This window comes from Triturus cristatus, chromosome 3_1 (assembly GCF_964204655.1).
Source record: "Triturus cristatus chromosome 3_1, aTriCri1.1, whole genome shotgun sequence".
Classification (NCBI taxonomy): Eukaryota; Metazoa; Chordata; class Amphibia; order Caudata; family Salamandridae; genus Triturus; species Triturus cristatus.
This window is the reverse complement of record NC_140583.1, coordinates 922388978-922414628: the sequence shown is the minus strand read 5'-3', so window position 1 is coordinate 922414628 and position 25651 is coordinate 922388978. Positions and strand designations below refer to the sequence as shown.

Here is a 25651-nt window from a genome sequence, read left to right as displayed (position 1 = left end):
GTGTTGAATGTGCAGCATGGTGGCCTGAAGTTCGGTGACTGAGCTGTGTGAGTTGTCGACCAGGAAGACCTGTTGCAGGTCGTCCGCGTAATTGAAGACAGTCACCTTCCTATCTTTGAGGGACTGGATCAGGGGAAGGATATAGAGATTGAACAGGTGAGGGGAAGAGAGAGGAGCCTTGTGGAAGACCACACGTAGTTCTACGTTTAGGGGCCGTGAAGTGGCCTGTGCGAATGGCCCGGGACCAGTCCTGCAGGAAGGAACTGAGCCAACTAGCGGCTGCTCCTTGGATGCCAGCTTGCCTGACACTGTCTGCCAAAATAGTGTGGTCGACCGTGTCAAAGGCGGCAGAGAGATCCAATAGTACCAGTGCCTGAGGGGAGCTTCTGTCAGCGTTATCACGGAGGGTGTCCAGGACAGCTAATATCACTGTTTCTGTGGAGTGTGCAGGACAGAAACCCACCTGGTGGGAGTCGAGGTATTTAGATTCTTCCAGGAATTTGGACAGGCATCTTGCTACATGGGCCTCTAGTAATTTCGCCAAAAAAGGGAGCAAGGAGATGGGACGGTAGTTAGGTAGAAGCGTAGGGTCAGCTCCAGGTTTTTTCAGGAGAGGAACCACGATGGCTTCTTTAAATGCTGTTGGAACGTGACCGGAAGAAAGGGACTCGCTCAGGAGGGCGAGGGCTGGGCCCGGGAATGTTGAGAGGCAGTCTTTTAGTATGTGAGGTGGGCAGCAGTCCGTGGGGGCTCCTGATTTGACTTTAGCTAGGAGGTCCTGAAAGATCTCGGTGCTGATGGTTGGGAAACAGCTTAGCGTGCAGTTGCTACTGCGTGTAGCGGAGGAGGTCATGTTGGGGGGGGTGTTTAGGAATGCTAGCTTTAATGGTAGTGATTTTTTCAATAAAATAGTTGTTCAGTAAGTCGCACAGTGCTTGGGTAGGAGTAGCCTTAGGAAGGATTCTGTCTGGGTTGGACAACTCGTTCATGATTGCAAAGATTTCTTCTGAGCTTTTATTAGAGTTAAGGATACGTGAGGAGAAGTGGGCAGCTTTGGCCGAGAGGATGTCCTTCATATATTCTTTGCGTGCTGTAGAGTACCGGAGTTTCTTGTAGGAGGAATAATTCTGTCGCCATTGCCTCTCTAGTTGGCGCAGGGACAGTTTTGGAGATTTAAGTTAGAGAGAGAATCATCTTCGGGCGTCGGCACGGCGGGCCAATTTAACTTTTTTGAGGGGTGCGTGCTTATCACTAGCGGCGAGTAGCCAGCCAGAAAAATTAGCTTCAGCTATGTTGATGTCGAGATCAGTGGACGGGCCTTTGCTGACCAGTGTGTTGAGAAATTCCTTTTTGTCGATGGTGTTCCATTTCCTAGCCAGCCCGCCCACGACCGTGGGATTTTCTCAATGGTGGGGTGTCCTAACGTACATTTTAATAAATGGTGGTCAGACCATATGCAGGGGAGAATTGTGGGTGTCGATGTTATCAGGCAGTTCGTCCAGACTTGGTGTAGAATGTGCCCTTTAAGATGAGTGGGAGAGGAAACCTGTTGGGTGAAGTTCAGGTTAGTAAGGAGATCGGTCAACTCGGCAGACTGTGGTCCTTCGTGAGGGTCATTATACCAGTAATTAAAATCGCCCACAAGAAGGATTTTGGCATGATCGATGACGAGGTTAGCGATCTGTTCGCTAAGCGATAGGGCAAATAGGGGCATCTGGTGCGGGGGCCTATAAACTAGCACACAGACGAAGGTATCGGAGGCAGATTCCAGTTTGATTACTATGTTCTCCGCCTCAGGGAGGCAGAGACAGGTCAAGGCACTGAATTTGAGTTTAGTGTGGAAGATAGCTGCAACCCCCCCTCCGGTGTACCGGGGGGTATATAAATATATAAATATATAAATATATATATATATATATCCTTTTGGATCGTTAATTTTGTTGCATACTGTTATAATCTAGGAAGTAAATGATGCATCCTCTCTGTTGCTGTCCTTGCCTTGCTGCTCAGTCTGTGTGATGTCATCGGAATGTTGAGTGTGTTTGAGTGGAAGCAAAGATCAGTTGGTGTGGATGGGCTGAGCAGCAGGGAGGCTGCTCCTGGTGGGGCATTGTTGGATATTAATCAAGGCCTAGCTTAAACTTGTTGTGGATCCTGCTGGAGAAATAAAGCTGAGATCTTGGACCACATCCATGGACTACCTAGCTTTCTTTAATTGTAACACTGGCGACGAGTTATAAGAACCTGCGTGCTGATTGGACTTTTAAAACTGAAGAAATCAAAAGACTCAAGTAAATGAATCATCTGGATATGAAGGAACCTGGCACCCCTAATGCCCCACCAGTGACCCTGTCAACGGTCGCCCACAACTCAAGGTGCCAGTTCCTACTACATTGGCCTGCTGTAACCTGCTGAGGGAGAGCATTAGTGACCTGGATATCTATTTCCTTATACATGGACAGCATACAACCTGGGCATCTGAGGATACTTTTGAGTGTTGGCCTGAGACTTGAGCATTGTACAACTTTTGGTTATTTTGATTACACACAGGGGCGCTGTGGGCGTTTAGTTGTCAATCGCCTGCGTGTGGAGGTAAGCGCCAGGATTGGAGTTTAAAGCCTTGGATGTGTCTCCCAGTGGGGAATATTTGACTGTAATGAAGTTTTTTTTAGCCCATTTGTGGTCTGGGCGGCTTTAATGCATGATCGTTTCCCCGCACTTTCATTGTGTTGCGGGTGAGGCTTGGAGGAGAGAGCTGACGTGCTGTTGCTGTTGTGAACCTTTATTTTGGTGAGACCTTTTATTGTATACAACATACTGGCTTTTCTACCCTACATAGTTGGTAGTTCCTTCTCAACTTTTAAAATTTGAAATCATGCGCGAGTTGCCAATGTCGCGTGCACTCTTACCAACATGATGAAGTCTTGCAGTTTGTGGGGGAAGCCTCTGTGACGTTGTGGTTTCTGCGAGGCTCTGGGCTGCTGGGAGTCGTTTTTCAGCATAAACGTGCCGTAAGCCATCCGGCACAGAGTACATTATGTGCAGCCATCATGTGTTTGTCTGCGGCTGCAATTTCCAAGCTCTTGAACAGTCTTTACGATTCCAACCAAGTTCTCATTTTCTTCGCCATTAACAATACAGCAAGTGTGGCGCGGGAAGGTACAAGACGAGTGGCATTTGTGGCTCATTACAGGTACATTAACAACGCTGACCAAGCATATGGACATTTCAGGTGACGTCGCTGTGTCCTTTTGGAGAAATCTTCGGCATTGAACTTGGTGCACCAGTGCATTGGTTGGAGACAGCAACTTGCAGCACGTTGTCAAAGAATTGGTATGGTGAGGACCTCGGGTGAGAGATCGCTCACCGGAGCAAAACACTGCAAATGTGGTCTATTGTCATTGCTAAAAAAAAAAACATATGTGGAGTTTATGTTTTACTTTCCCATGCTTATGAAGCTTTGTTATTTTTTTTCTTAAACTTATTTTAGGTGATGAGTGAGCGTTACCTTGTGTATCATCACCAGTATAAGGTGGTAGACTTTTGGTTTGTGCAGTAGAAGGATTACGTAGGTTGTATCCTTTGTTCTCCAGTTTATGCAGAAGAGGGGGTGTTGTTTTCTTCCAAGTCCTGCAAGTGGATACTGCACTGTAGTGCGTGTGTTAATGGGTACTGTAGGGAAGGTGTTTAGTGTCCCCAGTTCTACAAGCTTGTGATCAAGAGGGTTTGTCCTTAGTCACATTTCTTGTGTCTGTATGAATAACAGGGAGAAAGAGAGAGGAGTGTCTCTGGTCTTGTTGTGTATGTTTTTATTAACTTTGCCTTGTGCGAGGTGTTGGTCTGTGTGTCACGTGTACGCACGTCAGAAGACTTTTTATTTTGAGGTTTCTCAGACATACCTGTCTGGTCTTACCTGTGAGTTGGTGATTACCTGGTGTGAGGTGTTGGTCTGTGCATTATGGCTGCGCACGTAAGAAGACCTCTTATTTGGAGGCTTCTAAGACTTATATGTCTGGTTGTACCCTTGGGAGGGTTACCTCGTGTGAGGTGTCGGTCTGTGCGGTGTGGGTGCGCACGTAAGAAGACCCTTATTTTGGGGCTTCTCAGACTTATCTGTCTGGTTTTACCCATGAGTTGTTGGTTACTTCGTGTGAAGTGTTGGTCTGTGCGTTATGGGTGCGCACGTAAGAAGACCTTTGTGTTTAGGCTTCTCAGACTTATCTGTCTGGTTCTACCCATGAGTTGTTGGGTACCTCGTGTGAGGTGTTGGTCTGTGTGTTATCAGTATGCACGTTAGAAGACTCCTTATTAAGAGGCTTCTCAGACTTATGTCTGGTTGTACCCTTTAGTAGGTTACCTGGTGAGAATGGTTGGTCTGTGCGTCACAGGAGCGCACATGTGCAAACTTATTATCTTTTTATCATCTTGATTACTTGTCAGGGGTAGCAATATTACCCTTTCAGGGTTATATTCTGAAGCTTCGTGTTATACCTGAAGCTCATTGGTTCTTGGGTATGTGTGTCTTTCTATCATCGCACAATTTATTTATTTAACCTTGTTGCATAAATGTACATTGTTCCTGCATTTTACTATCTTCACAAATTGCATGAAAGTACATTGTTTTTGCATTTTCCTAGCTTCACAAATTGCATGAAGGTACATTGTTCTTGCATGTTCCTATTTTCACAAATTTGATGAGGGGGGGATGTGTTATAATCTAGGAAGTAAATGATGCATCCTCTCTGTTGCTGTCCTTGCCTTGCTGCTCAGTCTGTGTGATGTCATCGGAATGTTGAGTGTGTTTGAGTGGAAGCAAAGATCAGTTGGTGTGGATGGGCTGAGCAGCAGGGAGGCTGCTCCTGGTGGGGCATTGTTGGATATTAATCAAGGCCTAGCTTAAACTTGTTGTGGATCCTGCTGGAGAAATAAAGCTGAGATCTTGGACCACATCCATGGACTACCTAGCTTTCTTTAATTGTAACACATACCTACTCCTTTAAAACTTTATTGTTCGCAGCTACTAGATGTGGTATTATCCCATATGTGACACACCGGTGGTTGTGTCCGTTTTCGAACCATAGTTATATAGAATATATTTCATTCTTTAATTTTTTATTTACACTGGCACATATGCACTTTTTTTACGTAGCTACTCTGTTCCATCAGGCGCATTTATTTTGGGGGTATCAATACATATTTATCGTTCTGTCATAGCAGAAATCATACAAAGTATATGGTTTTCACTTTTGATTATTTATAGTATTTGAAACAATGGTTTACTTCTTCATGTTTGAGCATTGCAGTTAAATTGGCAATAATGATATACAATCATGTTGTAGAATGATTGGGCATTTATGCTGCTATTTTTTAATATGACCTTCCTTTGAGCATTGCAAAGATGCATTTGTATTTCTTACAATTATCTTTTACAATTGTTATTTGCTACCTACTCTCTGGTGTATTTTCCCAGTGACAACAAGAGCTCTGTTTGTATGAAGTCATTATATTGTTTCTACTATGTCTATGGATAAGTGAAAAATCCCCCCTCATGTGACCTCCCCATGTGATGTTATACGTAGCTAGCACTGGCACTTTAAATATGTGGCTCTACGAGCACAACGCTGTCATGTGATCAAGGCTCTAGGAGAGCCGAAACGTTATGGCCGTCGCTCTGGGCAAATAAATGAAAAATTGCACCTTAATTTGGTTCGAGTACTACTTCGCAAGCGGCAGCAGGAGTTTGAAGCTGGTGGAGGTGGTTACTTTTGATATATATATATATATATATATATATATATATATATATATATATATATATATATATATATATATATATATATATATATATATATATATATATATATATATTATCTACTGGCGGTCGCCAGTAGATAGTTATAGTTACAACCTAGTTTCCATAGGAAATCTCAAAATTCTATTTTGAATAACTTTGGCGCCGGTTGACGAATCCTCGCAAAATTTTTAAAACAAATGGGGCGCTCCGTTCAGCTCCTACCCTGAAAGTATCGGGGTGATTCGTCAAGCGGGGGCCGAGAAAAAGGGGGGGTCCCAAAACACATTTTCCCCATGCATTTTTCCATAGGACCTTTAGTCGCAGCTACAGCCCGAACGGCTGAACAGAATTACGTGAAATTTGGCAGAGAGGTAGCCATAAGGTCAAGGAAGTGCCTTTTGCAGGTCTGGTGTAAATCTGTTCAGTATTTCCTGAGAAAATAGTATTTAAAAGCATATCAATATCTATACGCGCGCACCATGCGCGCACTGTGCGCGAGCGCAATTCTGATTGGTTGTTAGATGTCGGTAAACATTCAAATCGGTCGAAACCAGGAAGTGTTGGCCGCCATTTTGTCTCTCGCAGTCTGAGGGGTGCAAAAAAAAGGCGGAGAACATGAAAAGGGGGCAGAGTGGACAGTTCCTGACCTCCTAGCCTTGGTCAGGGGGTCACAGAAGGACCCCCAAGGGAGAAAAAAACAATATTTTATTTTTTTAAATCGCGAGGTGCGCGCACGCCACGCACCGCGCGCACACACCACGCACTGCGAACCGATCAAGTGGTTCTATAAAGCGACCAGGGAACACATGGGATCCTCACTGGTGCACCTTCGATGCCTGTGGGAGGAGGACCTGCCGGGGGACCTCTCCAATACAACGAATGGTCAGAGCCCTGGAGTCCACCCAGACTGTCCCCAGAACTGCCTGTTTTAAAAACTTCCAATACATAGTCATCTAAAGGGTTTATCTCACACAAAACCCACCTAAACCACAAGTTCCCCACAGCCAATCTCACCTGGCCTAGATGCCTTGCCAGGTGGCAGGCCTCCAACATATGCTTTGGTCATGCCCAAGCATAGCCGGTTCCTATCACACTATATACCCCTCCTTGGTCACTGTCACAGAACTTACAACACTAAACTCTAGGGAGCCAACAGCCCTAGGCATCTTCCCTAGGAGGAAAAACCACAAGTTGAGGCCACGTTTGGCCGACCTTGCCCTTCTGCTGGCTAAACGTCTCCTGACCATGCACTGGAGAGCCCAACATCCCCCGACCATTCCCAATTGTGCTGGGCATTACCCTGTTGGGGTGAGGCAGAAAGCTCTGCACTACACTGGGAAGAGGCTAGACAAATAAACTGACGCCCTATAGCCCCAGCCTGGGATACCATGCTTATGCAGTTCAAAGAACTGACCGAGGATGAACCTCCCTTCCACCTCCCTAATTTCCACAACCCCTAATCATCTTATGCCATCGAGGCCCATAGCAGTCCCAGTTCTCCTACCTGATATCCCCCGTGCATCACACGAACCCTACTTTCAGGTGCCCACTCTTCCCCCAGGAAGTGTTGGAACACGACAGACACTGCACAGTCGCACTGACTGTCTTTGAGCCTACCTCCAACCTGCCCAAAGTGCCCCCAGGCTGCAAACTCCCCTAACTCCTTTCCGTTACATCCTACAACCATCTATGCAAGGGCGCAGTTGTTTTTATGTGACATACTCTGGCAATATAACCTGGGTTGAATTGGCAACCAGAGTAAGAGATTCTGAAAAGTGCCAAAGAGATTCACATGGAAACAACATGTGCCCCTGTATGGATGACAATTGTGGTAATTGCAGTTCTTTAAGAGTAAAGAATAATGTATTTCCACCAGTGACTGCACTTTATAAAATATAAGAAGTATCAGTCAATATGGGGACTGGGTGTAATGTTCCAAATGTATGCACATGATGACTATGTAAGATATTTAATTTAATTTTCCAGCCCTGATGAAGTCATAGGGTGACTCATACACTGACAAAACACGTGTTCGATGGCAGAGGAATCTGAATCCAATTAAAGAAAGGCGTAGAGAATATATGGACGACTAGATGACTCATTTGTGTTTATAAATCATTGCATGTGCTTTTATCTTACCTCTGTGTTAGGGGATGCATGGATGACACCCCTTCTCTTTTGAGCACCACATTAATACAATAAGACTCTGATATTTGTGTACTGTGTCCTGAGCGCCAAATTACCTTACTCTCCCTTTAGCTTATAATCATACCACCATCACTCGTGCCACTCCCAGTTATTCCCCCCCCATCCTGAAGCCCTCCTCCACCACTGGGTTTGCCAGTGGTGACAGAGGCCCTGATCATTGTTTCCCTTTGAGTCCCTCACATCCTACCAGGACGTACAGGAAACATTAAGCCATGGCACAGCACCACGCGGATTTACGCAACTCAATGAAACATCATTTACAGCTTATAACAAGCCAGTATACCACTCACTAGCCCACATATAATGCACAAGCTGGAAATGGCTTCCCAATGATATTTGCAATTTTCCTCTTTATTTTCATTCTGACCACCAAGCAACTGTATTGCATGATCCCTTGCTATTTTTCTATTGACAACTAAATTTGTCAGATGTTATTTGCTTTCTTTTCTAATTTGCTGCAACTGTCAAGTTCTTTACCATAAAAACCCCCCAGAAATTGTTTGCAAAAAAAAAAGACCACGCAGGCCATTAGTTGTGTGGGAAAGCAAGACCGCATCATCAGCATAAAGCTCAGCCACAACTTGGCTGGATTTAATTTTCGGTAGATCCTTCCTGTGTAGGATTACAAAAGGATGCAGGTCATTTATATATAAAATAAATAAAATGGGGTCTAGAACGCAACCCTGACGTACACCTAGGGACAAGTTAAAAGGCTCAGTGCAATCACCCTCTATTTCACATTTGACTGAAGCACTGACACCCTGATGCAAGGCACAAAGACATTATACCATTGAGTGGGGCAGGCCTATCTTAGATAAAATGCCCTAAAGTTTGGAGCAATTTACAAGGTCAAAGGCGCTACTAAAGTCCATAAAGACCAAGTGGAGCGAACCTTTCTTAGCAATTGTGTACTTCCCTGTTATAAGATGTAAATTCAAGCACTGTGCCTGGGTCCCTAGTACTTCTCTAAACCCTTATTGCATATCATTTTGCTGCACTCAATCCTCAAACTTATGCATAATAACAAGTCCCACAATCTTAATCACAGAGTATTGCCTCTTTTGAAGACAAGAACAATGCTGGCAGTTTGCCGCGTAGCAGGGATTTAAGGAAGACTGCAGCATTTAGCACATTAGTAATTATAGGTGCCCATAGGGGGATGCTCACATTGCAGAGGTCCTTTGGGATGTTGGAATGGGTGAATATGATGTAAATGAATGTCATAATATGTGCAGGCCCAACAACGGCAATATCTGTAATTGCAATGTGAATGTATGCCATAGCCTGTGCCCACATACCACGACAATGCCCGCCAATGCAATGTCAATGTGTACTGTAACTTGTGCCCTCACAGCAGCGCCAACATCAGCAATAATGATACCCATGTATGCCATAATCCATGCTTATACGAAAATATGAGTAATGTCAAAAAGAACAATGTCAATGTACGTTCAGACCGAAGCAAACATACATTGCTCAATATCTGTAAGGCCGATGTCAATTAACAAGATGACAACTGAATGAGTAATGTTGAAAATTATACCAGTGGCTGTCATATTATTTTTAGGAGTTCCAATAAACTCAAATCATTGCTGTCTGATCCACCCAAGGTGACCTCCCCATCAACCCTGAGTCAGACATATGTGGTCAGGCAGGTCCTGTGACCCACAACTATCTAATAACAGGTCACAGGTGAGGTCCTCCACAAACTAAAGTCAAGCATGCACCCAGGGAAAACCCTGATAGATTCCACAGATAGATAGCTGAACCACAAACAAGTCTGAGGTAATTGGTCCCAATAAAACACTTTTGGCCAAAGGGATGCGTTCCCCAGAAATACCACAAAGCTAGATACCACATCTAGATAGGTACACTCAAACAATCAGGACACTGCATGCACACCACACGTAGTAATCACGCGCTCCTCATGCCGGACATCAGGACACATACGCACAGGTCCACAGTAGCTCTCCCTCAGGTTGTGAGCCATCTGTGTCCATTTCAGATGCACACATTCGATTGATTTAGGATGAAGATGTTCTTTAAGAATATAGAGATCGTTTTATTTTACCTCATGAACTTTTTAAATTTCCAGCCAAAACTTTGTGCATCGAGAGATTTTGAGCAGACACTCTCTGAACAGGCTCTCCCAGCCACAGCGTTTAATTAAACCAACTTGTTCCTGTTTTGCCAAAACACCTCTTGTCTTTTCATTTTTTAGGTAAATTCCTATCTGAGCAATAGGGACCCCATTAGGACCTACTTCCTTTTTAGATGCGCTGACAATGATGGCGGCAATGACCTCTTCAAGATCAAATTTAATTTCCAGGGTAAATCACAGGGCATCATCCATCCCAGCTTCCACACGACTTTCCCCATAAAAGTAGATCTGCCTGAAGACTCTAGTCCCTCTGTCGTAATGGAGTTGACATTACTTACATTCACAATGTTCCTGAAACCCCTAGGGACAAATTCTTTGCAGGTTTTACCTAAACTCTCCCACATCTCTTTCTTAATGGCCAGTTTCCTGTTTTTAATAGCTTGTTTATATTCTAACCTTGCTTCTACAATCAACTGCTGATTCCTAGGATAATTATTAAGAACTCTATGCAACCTTCAGTTTTAAGCTCTACACAAGTTATTGGACCACCCGGGATGGGAACTTCTCACATACCTATAATGGTCTCTTATGAGATTTCTAATAGAGTTATTCAATTCCCCCAAAACATGTAAGATATCTTATGACAGATGATAAACTATTAGTATGCACTAGACAATTAGGTAAAGGTTTGATCCAACAAGTATAGTCAGCACTGTAGGGACATTAACTACCCTCCAGCTGAACCTAAACACTTTATCAATAAGGCCAGGATCTGTCACTCCCAATGGCTTAGAGGTATGGTGCTAACAGGTAGACTAATCACCAACTCAATAGGATTGTGGTCACTATAACCATTTTCGATTGCAACCCTCCACCCCCAGAGTGACCATACTGGTAAAGCCCTTAGAGATAAAAATATAATCGATAATTGTATCCTCAACACAACCTATAAAAGTAGGGATTTGTTTGAATAAATCCCCCACAATTTCAGCTGTATTATATAAACCAGATAGGGCAGTACCTTGAGAAAACAATATATCATCCTCAATTACAAAGGGGTTGTACATTGTCATACCAGTACCCAACTTGGTGTTAAGAGCACTCCCTATAATCACATGAAATTCATTCAACAACAAATAAAATATAAAATAGAATGTCAATCTGGCCCCCCAAGTCATAGACTGCATTATAAGAATGACTAAGAAAATAATTTTACTTATTTGCAAGAATTGCCCATGAAATTTGAATCCCTTGATGATTACACATGATCGGGACAACCTTAAAAAATGTTGCAATTCGAATCACAATTACCAGCCCCCCGTGCTCCACACCCGGGTGATGCAATAGCTGCTACTAAACAATGAGGGAGGGTAGAGGTGTATGGGAGTGGATTCGCATTCTGCAAAGCAATCAGATAACCAAAAGAGAGTCCCTCCCAGAGAGATAGAAAAGAAAGTTAACCTCTTTGTAGGGCAGGGAAAAGAAGTTATTTTCATATAACCCTCCCCCACCAGGGTTGCCCCATGGTGGCATGCTTCATCGTAGGGTTCCTCCCTGCCATACTAAGTACAGGGGTGTGATGCTACCAGTGGAGATGCGGGGGCACTTAATAAAAGGATATCCGTATACACCTATGTGATTACTAGTTATTGGAGTGGGTTACTTATATAAGAAACAAGTGGTGAGTTAAACATTTCAGACTATCAGACTAGTAGGAAAAACCAACTTTATTCGCTCCTCTAGTTTGATATGTTTAAAATATGGGGATTTTGGGAAACGTTACTGGTGTATGACTTACCGTTTCCTTGGTCGACTAGTTTCAAGCCCTACCCCAAGGCTTTTCTTCAGGACCTTCAAGGAGAAAATACTCCCACTCCTAAAGTTAGATTTTAACTCAATATACCAAAAACAAAAATTGAAAAATAAAATATCATATAGCACCTAACTGGTCTGTTTAAATTCCAAAATTCATGCTTGAGACCCTATATGCGCCTCATGAGTTAGCAGGGAAAGAGAGACACCTATAGTCAGAACTATTTCAAGGCAACTCCCATCTGGAACAACATGACCTGATCGCCTGAGAACTCCAGAGATGATAGTAGCTAAACACAGAAAAACTGTTGAAACCATCCCAGGCGATATCCTCCAGGGTCCAAGTTTCTTGCATCATTATTATATCAAATTTGGAAATATAACTAACCAAATCCTGGCCCTACAACTTAGTGCAATAGCCAGCAATATTCCAGCAAACTAGATCTATCAAAGGGCCTATGCTGTCGGTCACTCCCAGGAGTGATGAGTCTAAGATGTCACTGCAAACCTTAAATGTGTTTGATGCACTTTTAGGCCGGATGGTGTCAATTAGCTGTCGATCAACAGCCTCTGAATCTGATACAGGGAAAATCTATTAACAGCTGTGAAAGGCGGTAGGACACCAGTTGCCCCGATGAATGGTAGATATTGCTGTGGCACAAGCTCCAATCTGGGTGCCAAAGGTTTGTTGAAAAACCTCAACTGCACAATATTGACATTGCTGGACATTTGGGTCTGTAAACTGTTACATAAAATCAGATGATGGGCTAAGTTTGGATGTCTGCATTAAATAACAATGCAATCCCCTCCAGTTGCTTGGTTGAAAAGCCAATTCACCTTACCCTCTTAACAAACAAGATATCATTAAATTTTGCTACATTGAAGTTTGAATAAAACCAATGACAGACCTTATTTTTAAGTTGGAGGGTAGATTCCACAGATGATGGAGGCAAAGGTGGCACATTAGTCAAAAATGCCAAATAAGGACACCAGTCAGAAGAAAGATTTAAATGTGGCTGATCTGCATGATCCAAGCGAGTTCTAACTGCTGATTTGTGCTCAAGAGAAGTACACTGATCCTTGATTCTCCACTGAGATCGACGCCCCCTTTCTGGGGCTTCAAGGGCTTAGAAAAACCTTCATCACAGTGAGCAGAAGATTTGTCATTGATAAGCCTTGCAGATGGAATCCGTGTATGGCTGTCCAAGGAGGCAACAATGTTTGTTGACCCTTTTGACACAGCACTAGTAGTTGTCATTATCCTCTCATTGCATATCCCGATTAGCTCTCGGACAGCAGTTTCCAGATTCTTTACCTTCTAAATCAAGGAGGTAGCACAGGCCTCAACAATTACTTTACTTTGCTCAATTACCTGACCCCAATTGGGATTGGGATTTCCACTGGCTGATTTCTCAGGAGGTTTATGTAGCTCAAAGTCTGGGGGATTATTTCCTGGACACCTCGTTACATGCTTTTTGAATTGCAAATGCGCTTTGATTTTTTTTCCCTTTTTGCAGAGGATCTTCCTTCACTAATTTGTGAAGAGATAGAATCATTAAAAATCATTCCAACCGGTAGATAGTCTTGTGCGACAGCTTCCTCGATTGATCCACTGCAGGTGGCCAAGGGTTCTCCTGTCACAGCTTGGGGTAAATTAGCTGGCGGGGAAGTGCTTACATAGGTCCAGGGAAAGATGCCTGTCAGCTAGGTCAATTTCCTTAGAGATGACCCCAACTGCTCTTGAAAAGCGAGCCCAGCTTAGTAACACAGAACACACTACCAGATTTCTCTGTGTCCCTGCCCCTGGCATTTTTTCTTTTTCACATAACCCCCGTAAGGGGAGGATGTATAGATTGTTACTAACCTCCGCTGTTAGATTATGTGCACATCTAACCAATTAGCCGGTTAAAGGAGTAGGTGACTAAAACAATTTTACAGATGTAATTCCAACCAATTCCTAAACAATGGAAGATAAAATATTGCTCACCTATAAAATTGGGGTTCTTAGAACCTAGAACTAAGGGGGTGGCCCAGTGCAGCCTTGTCCAGCTGCAGATAGGTGCAGATGAGCTCACTCTTGGCCTAGTTTTCTAAATGAAACGCGCCAGACTAGGTCCCAAGACGTGGGCTGTAAGCAATCAATTTGTAAGTCCCGGCCCGTCTCATGGAGCAACGCAGCAGTATGGGCTTGAAAGTCCTGCCCAGCCGCAATCCCAGTCAAAATGTGAGGTGCCTCAGAATGCATCTCACGCCATGGGCTGTTTGTAATCAGTAGTGGCTCGTGTCAGATAAGAATGGTGAGGCAGAGCGGGAGCACTAACAAACAACAACAAAAAAACACTTATCTGACGCTCACCGCTCTTCTCCTTGCCGCCCTTCTGCTCCTCTGGGCACAGGCCCCCAGACTCCTATGCTGCCAATCCCGATGCTGCTCTCACCATTAGAGCAGCGTCAGGATTGGGCAGAGGGCTCTGGTTTTGCGCTCCATCGGGAGCTGGAAGCCTGTGTTTGTTGGTCTCTCCACCCAGCAAGGCAGCTGGGTTGGAGAGAAGTCAGTGCGGGTGACAGTTTGGCCAGCCTAAGACATCTGGCCAAATCGTCATGTGCACTGACAGCGGTGCCCAACACTCTCTCTGCCCCTGCTGCAGTGCTGTGGCCCCGCACAGCAGACTTGGACAGAAAAAAATTAAATGATAATCATTTTATTTTTCTTCTGCCTCTGCGGGCAGGGCGACGTTCCCCCAATATAGCGGAGGAGCTGCCGCTGTTTGTAATCAATTAGTTGCCCTCTGTCCCACCTCCTGGAGCAGCTCAGTAGTATGCTCTAGTAAGTCCTGCCCAGCCACGTTCCCAGCCAAAGTGCATTATGCGATGTGCCTCAGATTGCATCCCGCACCAAGGGCTGTTAGCATTTAATATGTATGCCCCGCCACCTGGAGCAGGATGGCAGTATGTACTTGGAAGATCCTGCCCAGCCACGTCCCCAGCCTAAGTACGAAGTGCCTTAGAGCTAAATGATATTAATTATATTTTAGCTGGCCAGGGTACAACACAATAGGAAAATTGAGGCTTTCTTTGGGAGTAGTGGGGAGATCACTAAATGAAGAAGGAAGGTGTTGACTAAAGGTTTACAAAGGAAGACCGAGTTACTCTTCCCAAAATGTATAGGTGCTATCTCCACCAAGACGCGATATTATCACATAGAATTGTACATGACTATCAACTGTAGGAATGTTTTCTGCAGAGGATTTTTTTTTTTAAATTAAATTAGTGAAAAAACACATCCTAAAATGCACAGTGCAGTAGCACTGTCTTGAGAAGAAATTCACACCCCTCAACAAGGAACAGTAGTAACCAAAGTGAAGAGGCATTCGGAAGTGTTGTGTCTTATAGGCAGAGAAGATGCAAGACTAGGAAGGGAGGCAGGAGCAGTCTGCAATCCAGGTTCTTCAGATCAATTTAAATCTAGTGGAAACTAAGTGACATCACAGATTTTGGCCCAAGAAGCCTTTTATCAGAGTGGCAACCAGCCCATTTGCTGGTCACAGTGGTAGATGTGAGATGAAAAGTGGGAAGTCAGTCTTCGACTGGTAGTCCTGTTCCCTAGCCCATGCAAATGAGTAGCCAGGAGTCCTTCTAAGCAATGTGACAACCTTGTCAATGTTCATCACAAGGGAAGATGTGAGGGGAAACAAATGAAAGGCAGTATCGGACTTGTATTCCTGGTCATTACTACAGGTAGAGAGTAGGCAGGAGCCCCCTTTTGACTTTACCAAAACTATATGTATAAAATACTTCATTATAAGGGCTTGCAGCCAGCCCTCTTCATCCATTGATCTGACATTGCATCTTTCACATTTTTCATTTGCCCACAATAGCATACACTACAGCATGGGGCAACGGATTAACCTACTTCCGCCATTGGCTTACTTCAGTATGTTTACATTCTGGCCCTTGACAAGGAGCACATCCATTCACAAAGCAGTTCCTTTCACTGCCAGGGACTGCAATGATAATGTGAGCTTTCTCAGACCAAAAAAAATCGTTTTAGTAAATATTTTGTTTTTAGATTAACGAGGGCAGTTTTTCCACCAATCAAGTTTTGCAAAACCCATGACGTAACATATCAAGCATTGACAAAGCAATAGGCTGGCAGCCAACACCCATTCTATATAACATATATAACACCCTCGACGAAGAAGCGTCGCTCGTGGGCCCCGTAATCACCGCAGCAACTTGACTGCGACCTCCGACCCTGGCAAGCGAGAAGACAAAAGAGGGGGCGTCTCCGAGTTCGTAGGCTTTTCAAGCCTCGCGCCACAAGACCGCTTCCGGGTCGCCTGCCTTACTCCCCTTTGAGCCCTTCCGCTTTCGGCTCACTTAGCCCCGACCCCCTTCCGGGTTATGTGACCCGGAAGGGATGTTCTCGTCTGTCGGCGCTTTTGCTGCCTCTAACGGCGCCATGCCCCTTAGGGGGGTGGCGCCCTTCATTCTATCAGCTTTGCCAATACTTGCTATCAAAGTGACAACCTGGCCAATGCTATTTTCAGGGAGGGATGTTAGAGAAACCCTAGAAAGGCAGCATGGGACTTGTAGTCCTGTCCCTTGACACATGAAGAGCCTGGTCACTGGAGTTCGCAAGGGTAAGTACGGCGACAGCCAGCAGAGAGGCAGCCTTGGAATGGCGGCTCCCTTCTCCAGCTGCTAAACAGCTTCCCATTGTATTTTAAAGTGGCGCACTTCTGTTGTCAGATAAATGTGGGCTGAGAGTTAGCACAATATTTCACTAAGAAACAACATGAATAATGTCCTAATATTTCTGCAACCGATGTTTCATTCACTGTAAAAAAATAAATTGCAAAGTGAACTTGCTCGGAAATAATGGAAATGCTACAAAAACAACTACAAAATGGCTGAAAGGGAAACGTGCATCCAAGCAATGTAAGCCGTTTATCCAGAGGCACAGGAATATAAATAAGGGAAATAAATATCACAGACGCACACACTGCAAGGCTACTGTGGCGAAACTAGGGCACGAGCCTGCAACATCTGGTTATGCAAAGCCCAAAGCTTCTAATCCTCCTGGAAAAGTCAATCTAGCCATTACGTCATATATTTCATTCCGCGATAATACTAATTAGAATTGGGTAGCCACGTTCTAACATTTCTGTGGAGTCATTCGACATCTAGTTATTGCATTTTGTAACTGGAACGCATTAGAATCAGAAATAAATGTTTATGTCAATTAACGTTTTAGCAAGGAATTACAGGTTTTATCCATTGCAATTATTAACCTAGCGCTTGGGATTGACACCGAAAAATACCAGCTCATCCCTTGCATTTGCTGTAATCACCTCTGGAAAAAGTTCTCAAATTAGGAGGGGGATTTGTGGAACATAATGAATAGATTCTTGCATTTTATTTTTTTATATAGCACAAACTCGACACAAAGGTATTGCAGCTCTTTACATGAACAGCACTTACATTACACAAGGTACTTTTTTTAGGCACGAGGAGATTAGATTTTGGTCTACTTTAATTAAAATATGCCAAAATAAGCACACAATATTGCTACTCTAAAACCATAACAACGACAGATGATGACAAACAGTAAAAAAAAACTGGTCAGAAATTCTGATCCAATTATTCTTCTTTGCTTTGACTCCACAAAGTGGCTTGACACTGTTGGGTGTTGGTGCCTACCTTTCTCTGTCCTGTATTGCTTGTTGCTCCATCAATGTCTTCAACTCCGCAAGACGCTGCAGATCTTTCCTTTCCTGTGCTTCCCTGGCTTGCTGCTTTTTCAAATAGTACTTCTGAATCTGAAAGGCAAAATTATAGTTTATAAAAATTTAAACAACAGAATAGTAAAAAAAAGAAAATCTTTATACCAGGGCTCTACCACTACAATGAAAGGAAGCAAAACAAATTGGCCCTCATCCTGAGGGGAGGGAAAAGAGCAATGTGGTATTCCCACATCCACAATTATCGATATCCAGATCCACACCGACCCCAACACCACCCTCAGAGGAACTCTCATCTACAGACCTCCCGGACCCCGCCCACAGTTCAGCGACACCATCGCCGACCTCATCAGCACCCACGCCCTCGCTTCCACGGACTACATCCTCCTCGGAGACCTGAACTTCCACCTCGAGAACAACAACGACGCCAACTCCACCGCCCTGATCGACAATCTCGCCAACCTCGGACTCAAACAGCTCGTAACGACTCCTACTCACGCCGCTGGACACACGCTCGACCCCATCTTCTCCGCAAGCCCCCACGTCTCCTTCAACCACACCTCCGAACCACACTGGACCGACCACAGATGCGTCCGCATCACCTTCAGAAAACCCATCACACATCACCGCACCCAACAGCTACCACGCCGCTGCTGGGGCAAGGTCACCGAGGACCAACTGACTACCGCCCTCGCCCTGAGAGCACCCACCGACCCCACCGACCCAGACACTGCCGCGACCAACCTCACACAGTGGATCAACGACTGCGCCAACACCCTCGCCGCTCTCAAGACCTCTACAACGAACCACACCAACAAGAAAGCCGCCTGGTTCACCGAGGACCTCCGGATCTCCAAGCACACCTGTCGGAAGCTGGAGAAGAAATGGCTCCACGACCGAACACCAGACAACCACACAGCCCTCAAGAGCGCCACCCGCAGACACTACCACCTCATCAGGAACGCCAAGAAGACCGCCTTCAAGGACCGCCTAGACAACAAGGCACACAACACCAAAGAGCTCTTCAGCATCGTGAAAGAACTCTCCAACCCCAGCTCCAACACCAACGACATCCCGCCATCTCAAGACCTGTGCGACTCCCTGGCCACCTTCTTCCACCGCAAGATCACCGACATCCACGACAGCTTCAACTCCGACCCCCCCGCACCCAACACCGAGTCCACCTCCCCTGCAACTACCACTCGCACCAGTCGCCTTACCATCTGGTCCTGCATCAGCGACGAAGACACCAACAAAACCATGAACTCCATCCACTCCGGATCTCCATCGGACCCCTGCCCTCACCACGTCTTCAACAAAGCCAGCACAACCATCGCGCCCCACCTCCGGAAAACAATCAACTGTTCCTTCGAGACAGCAACCTTCCCAGAAAGCTGGAAGCACGCCGAGATCAACGCCCTTCTGAAGAAGCCCAAGGCGGACCCCAAGGACCTCAAGAACTTCCGGCCCATCTCCCTGCTCCCATTCCCGACAAAAGTGACTGAGAAGATTGTCAACAAACAGCTGACCCGCTACCTTGAAGTTAACATCATCCTGGACCCTTCCCAATCCGGTTTTCGCAGCAACCACAGCACCGAGACCGCCCTCATCGCTGCCACTGACGACATCTGGTCCCTGATGGACAAAGGAGAAACAGCCGCCTTCATCCTCCTGGACCTATCAGCAGCCTTTGACACGGTCTGCCACCGCACCCTATCAGCACGCCTCCATGATGCCGGTATCCAAGAGAAGGCCCTGGCCTGGACCACATCCTTCCTCTCCGGCAGAACCCAGAGCGTCCGCCTCCCACCCTTCCGCTCCAAAACCACCGAGATCATCTGTGGCGTCCCACAGGGATCCTCCCTCAGCCCGTCGCTGTTCAATATCTACATGGCACCTCTCGCCCACGTCGCACGACAACACAACGTCAACATCATCTCCTACGCCGATGACACCCAGCTGATCATATCCCTCACTGAAGATCCCCACACCGCCAAAGCTAACCTCCACAGAGGAATGAAGGCCGTAGCCGACTGGATGAAGGACAGCAGACTGAAGCTGAACTCAACAAGACTGAGGTCCTCATTCTCGGACCCACCCCATCAGCCTGGGACGACTCTTGGTGGCCCACATCGCTAGGCACAGCCCCGGAACCCACGGACCACGCACGCAACCTGGGGGTCATCCTCGACTCCACTCTCTCCATGACCAGGCAAGTCAACGCCGTCTCCGCATCCTGCTTCAACACCCTCCGTATGCTTCACAGGATCTTCAAATGGATCGCCTTCGACACGAGAAAAACCGTCACCCAGGCCCTCATCACCAACAGACTCGACTCCGGGAACGCCCTCTACTCAGGAACAACAAACAAGCTCCTGAGACGACTCCAACGCATCAGGAATGCCTCGGCCAGACTCGTCCTCGATGTCCCCTGCTGCAGCCACATCACACCCCACCTGAGAGGCCTGCACTGGCTCCCCGTCAACAAAAGGATCACCTTCAAACTCCTCATTCACGCACACAAAGCACTACACAACACCGGACCCACTTACCTCAACAACCGACTCAGCTTCCACACCCCCACCCGAAACCTCCGCTCAGCCAACCTCGCCCTCGCCACAGTCCCCCGCATCCGGAAAACCACCGTCGGTGGCAGATCCTTCTCCTACCTCGCCGCAAAGACCTGGAACACTCTCCCCACCATCCTACGACAGACCCAGGACCTGCTGGCCTTCAGAAGACTCCTCAAGACCTGGCTCTTCGATCAGTAGCACCCCCCCCCCCCCTCCCCAGCACCTTGAGACCCTCTCGGGTATGTAGCGCGCTTTACAAATGCAGTGATTGATTGATTGATATTGAGGCACTTCCTGGGGTATTGATAATTCTGGGTTGCAGGAAGGTTGTGGTATTCGAACTTGGACCTTAGGGGTGCTCTGAGAAATGGGGAATTACCACAGGAATCATTTTATAACTTCAGCAGTAAGGTAAGGTAAGGTAATAATTTTATTTGTACATCATTAATTAAAACCTTTACAAAGCAGTTAGAACATTGCTAAAAATTTACTTAAAATTCATTTTATACAACTTTCTAAAAAATTTTAAATTTACTTAATGTCAATTTATGGCTATCATTGTATTTAAAGGGTCATGGCTTCAGGGCACCGTGTCAATGATTTTCAGTCCGGCTTTTTTATTAATCCGCGGTCAACGTGCTCTTCTGTCTTTTCGCCACTTGTTCAAAACATTTTGTGACCCGACAATTTAATTTTGTTTTGGTGGGGTTAAAGCACAGTTTGACCGCCTGCCTATATGTTCGGACACCATGTAGTTTAAAAGATGGACACAATAAAATGTACCTCAGGTCCTTTAGTTTGGAGCAGATGCAGATTACATGGATTATATCTTCCTTGCCAGTTTTGCACAAGCGACAGTGTTGCGGGGAGTTTTTTCTTTCCCAGGGCAGCAGATGGGGGGCAGCTGGAATTACAGCTAGGCGTATTTTTAAAAACTTTTCTTTTGTCTTTATATTCATTCCAATATTAAGATACTCTTGAGGTTGCAGTATTGCAGAGTTGCTGAGTGTAATCCAGCCGTGCGCTCTTTTGGATAGTGTCTTCTTGTCCTCAAAAGAGGAAATGATCGTGCTGATTTTTTCGTGATTTTTTTAAAAGACAAAAGATCAGTAGGGGTGTCCCAGAGGTCTGACAGTCCCAAGATGTGGAGTGAGTCAAATAAATAGACTCTGGCAGAGGATTTTCGATGGCGATTGAACTCCATCAATGTCTTCAACTCCTCAAGACGCTGCAGATCTTTCCTTTCCTGTGCTTCCCTGGCTTGCTGCTTTTTCAAATAGTACTTCTGAATCTGAAAGGCGAAATTATTGTTTATAAAAATTCAAACAACAGAATAGTAAAAAAAAAAAAAAAGTTTTTATTCGAGGGCTCTACCACTACAATGAAAGGAAGCAAAACAAATTGGCCCTCATTCTGAGGGGTGGGGAAAGGGCAATGTGGTATTCCCACATCCACAATTATCGATATTGAGGCACTTCCTGGGGTATTGATAATTCTTGGTAACAGGAAGGTTTTGGTATTCGAACTTGGACCTTAGGGGTGCTCTGAGAAATGGGGAATTACCACAGGAATCATTTTATAACTTCAGCAGTAATGCCCCAGTTTTTGGTTCTTTGGTACCCGGAGATTTCACTGGTATTTAATTGGAAAAATATCCACGTGGAAAGGGCGATTAAAATCAGGAATGCTGTGTTTTTGCATCTCCTCTAACTACCATTTTAGCCAGAAACACAGTTTCCAGCCCGAATCAGTAAATGGAGGCCCTCAAAGAAGAAATCCTAAAACTGAATAAGCAATTGCTGTAAGCTTTTCTCCCCTAAAGTTCTAGTTTGTAAATACATATGTTGGTTTATTTTATGTTTTTATGCAGCACCGCTCTATCAAATAGGTGCTAGTGTGCTTCAAGTGCAAACAACAATTGAGTCATTCTCTATTTTACAAAACATGAATCGTATGACAGACTGTAAGAAGGCATTTATCAGCCTTCCGACAATACTTTAGGCCACAAATCATAAAGCTATTTGCTCATCTATGTGACTCTTAGATGGGCTCATAACATCACATACCATAACACCATAATTTGTCAATCACAAAAGGCAAATTTGCACTCACACAAAAAATTGGACCCGGTTGCATAATTTTAAGTGTGAGCAAACTTCTTCAAAGGGAAAGTTCGGGGGTTTTTAGGACGAGGAAAATATTCGAAAGAGAGGTTGACACCCACAGCTTACACGTTTGTGGCAAGTCATAAAAGCCTTTTTCAAGTTGCTTTCGACTCTAAAAACAAATTCAAATGTGATCCTTTCAATGACTGAAGTAGATCCATTTCCACGGCAAGAAAGGAAAAGGAATCCTCCCAAAATTTAGGGGCGTGTGATGAGAAGGTGTTTTGCCAATAGGTAAGAATGGTTTCCTCATGAAGTGACAAAAGAAAAATGTATTCTGGCAGGGGACTTTACTCCTGTGGGCAAGGTGTACTTCTCCTTAGGGTGTTGCAGCCCAGAGTCTGTGGCCAAGCCATCTCCATCCTCCTCCAAGTCCACCTCCTCATCCTCAGGGTCATCCTCCTCTTGCTCCTCTGAGGTGGCCTGCATCTGTCTCGTTGCAGAGCCTCTGCAAGCCCACCTTCTTGGGGTTGTCGAGGTTGCTCAGCTCCATCTCCATTGTAGCAAAAAGGATGTGACGCAAGACTTAAATTTGGAACAAATCAGAAACTAAGGAGAATTTTGAAAACTATCAAGTTTGATGTCAAAGTATTTATATGTGACTTTTTGTTTTACAAAACATCACTGAGTGACACTGCACAAGCAGAAGTACTGGATCCTACCACTGAACACGAATGTAAGACATTGGGTTATTGGCTGAGGAGGGTAAACACCCTACCCAAGCAACAACCACAGTCCTTGTCAGAGTGAACCACAAAAATCACTAAACTAACCTCTGTTTAACCCTCTGGTAGCTTGATACAAAAGCAGTTAAGCATAATTAGGGGCACAGTGTAAAGTATTTATGCCCCACACAAACAGTAAAAAAGTGAAAACACAACACAAGAAAATTCATACCAATTTAGAAAAAGTGAGTAAATTTCAATAAATAAAACAACATCAAAACAAATTAAATCAAATCAGTACTACCGGAGTTATGAGTTTTTGAAGTTTTTAGTGTAATCTGGCACCTAAAAGACCAAAGCGCCAACAAGTGGCAACTGTTGACGCAAGTCCAGGGCAAAGTAAAAAATTAAGGCCAACCACGATGGAGAGTCGGTTGGATTCAAAGGGTGGATTGGGCCCAGTCTCAGCTTACCGTCAAACGTAGAAACTGTCTTGAAGACAAGTCCAGCAGAAGGTGGAGTTCAGCGGGGCAAGCAACAGACTAATTCAAAGGAGGAGGAGTCGTCATCAATGGGGAGCTGCTAGATAAAGTCTCAGTCAACCCGTGGACGATGGCGGGAAGATCTGGATTTCCAGCCAAGGAGCTCGTTGGCATAGATAGGGAGCCGGTCGCCTTCGAGTCTGGTGAAGATTTAAACCTCCAGCAGGACGAAGCTACAGGCTGTAGTTGAAGCGGGTTCTACAAGGCTAGATTTCATCACCGAGAGGTCCTACTGACAAGCATTTTTTGCTGTGAAGAGCGTATTTGGAGCTACTGCAAAGTCGGGTTTACCAGCAATGCACCTTGGGCGGATTGGCTGTCAGGTGGTTCCAGGGGCGTAACACAGGCCCCCGCAGCCCCCGCGGTGTGGGGGGCCCCGAGCTGCAGGGGGCCCCCTCGGCACCGTACTCAGTCCTGAGAGCTCCATAGTAAATACGGAGTGGGGGCCCCTCTATGTACCTTGAAGGAGGGCCCCTTCAACTTTCGTTACGCCAGGGGGTGGTTCCCAGTCTACTGTCGGCTTTGAGTCCTACGTTTTAGGGTCAGGCATGAACAGAACCTCTAACACCATTTCCAGGGGTCCAGGACCTGGAAGGGCAACAGTTGGAGGGTTCAGTCTCACTCAAGCAGAAGCCAGGTGTAGGGTTCAAGGCCTCAGGAGCTTGTTATGTTCCTGCAGCTCACACAGGAGATCAGTCAACTATTCCGTGGAGTCACTTCTGGTGGTCCTGGGTTCAAGGAGATGGTTCAGTTCTCCTTCAAGCAACAAAAGAGTCTTTCAAGCAGCAGGGAAGTACTCTGATGGCAGCAGGGTAGTCCTCGGGGGTCAAAGCATGCCTTCTGAAGTCTTACACTGGTCCAGGAGTGTACTGAAGAGGTGTTCTGAAAGACCAGTATTTATAACTGGTGCTAGCCTTTTAAGTGGGGGGATATCCTATACTAACCCCACATGTGGCTCTGAAAAAATATTTCCTACCCCTGCCAAGGCTCCAAGAATGTTGGGGTGACAAAAGTCTAGTATCAGTTTCTTTTGTGTGCTGGAGGCAAGTCCTTTGAAGTATAAGTGGGACAGGGAACAGCTCCACCCCCTGCCATCATAACAGGATGGCTCTTCCTGCCAACACCTAGTCCCCTTTTCTTTCACTGTCTAGGAGGGATACACAACACTGACAGCAGGAAATAAATGGTTAGAGAAAGAAAATGCCAACTTTCTAAAAGTCGCATTTTCAAAATTCTGACTGAAAATCTGACTTACCCATTCTAAGAGTATTTAAAATTACAATTCATTTGAATCCAAACATCAAATCAATATCTGTTTTAAATCACAATTCTTTAGACACCAAACTCGATATCCCCTACCTGTTCCCAATTGAAAGTTAGCACTTATTAAATGTAATAAGGTAGTCCAATGTTAACCAAAGGGAGAGCTAGGCCTTACAGTAGTGAAAAACAAATTTAGTAGTTTTTCACTTACAGGACATGCAAAACCTAAGAACACATGTCCTATTTTTTAAATACAATGTACCCTGCTATATGGGCCTTTATCACCTAACTTAGGGGTGAATTACATGTATTAAAAGTAAGGTTTATGCCTGGCAAAAGGTTAATTTTGCCAGGTCGAAATAGCAGTTTAAAAAGGCACTCCAGCCTATAATGCCAGGTCTGAGACATGTTTTAAAGTGCTACTTTAGAGGGTAGAACAATGAGTGCTACAGCCCCTGCATCCCCAAGTAGCATTTATTTTACAGGCCCTGAGTACATGTAGTACCATATACTAAGGACTCACAAGTAAAGTAAATAAGCTAATCAGGTGTAGGCCAGTTTTACCATGATTTAGGGAGTCAGCAAAAGCACTATAGCCGTGGTTAGCAAAGGTAAAGTGCAGAGAGTCCTAAAACCAACAAAAATGAATTCAGAAAAACAGGAAGAGTGAAGGCAAAATGTTGGGGGTGACCCAGCAGAGAGGGCCAGATCAAACATAGCTATTACTTTTTGTAACAACTTCTATACTTAGGAACACTCCAGGTAAGATTTCTTGTACACTTTC

The 25651-nt window shown here is 45.1% G+C and overlaps 1 protein-coding gene across 1 annotated transcript in view; it reads right to left on the bottom strand.

Moving 5' to 3' along the window:
- The window catches only part of CCDC148 (coiled-coil domain containing 148), an 871149-nt gene that overhangs the window by 75733 nt on the left and 769765 nt on the right, over nucleotides 1-25651 (bottom strand). Inside the window, exon 12 of the mRNA XM_085645511.1 lies at nucleotides 17619-17737. Within this exon, the coding sequence (XP_085501637.1) occupies nucleotides 17619-17737 (119 nt within the window). The remainder of the gene's footprint in view (nucleotides 1-17618; nucleotides 17738-25651) is intronic.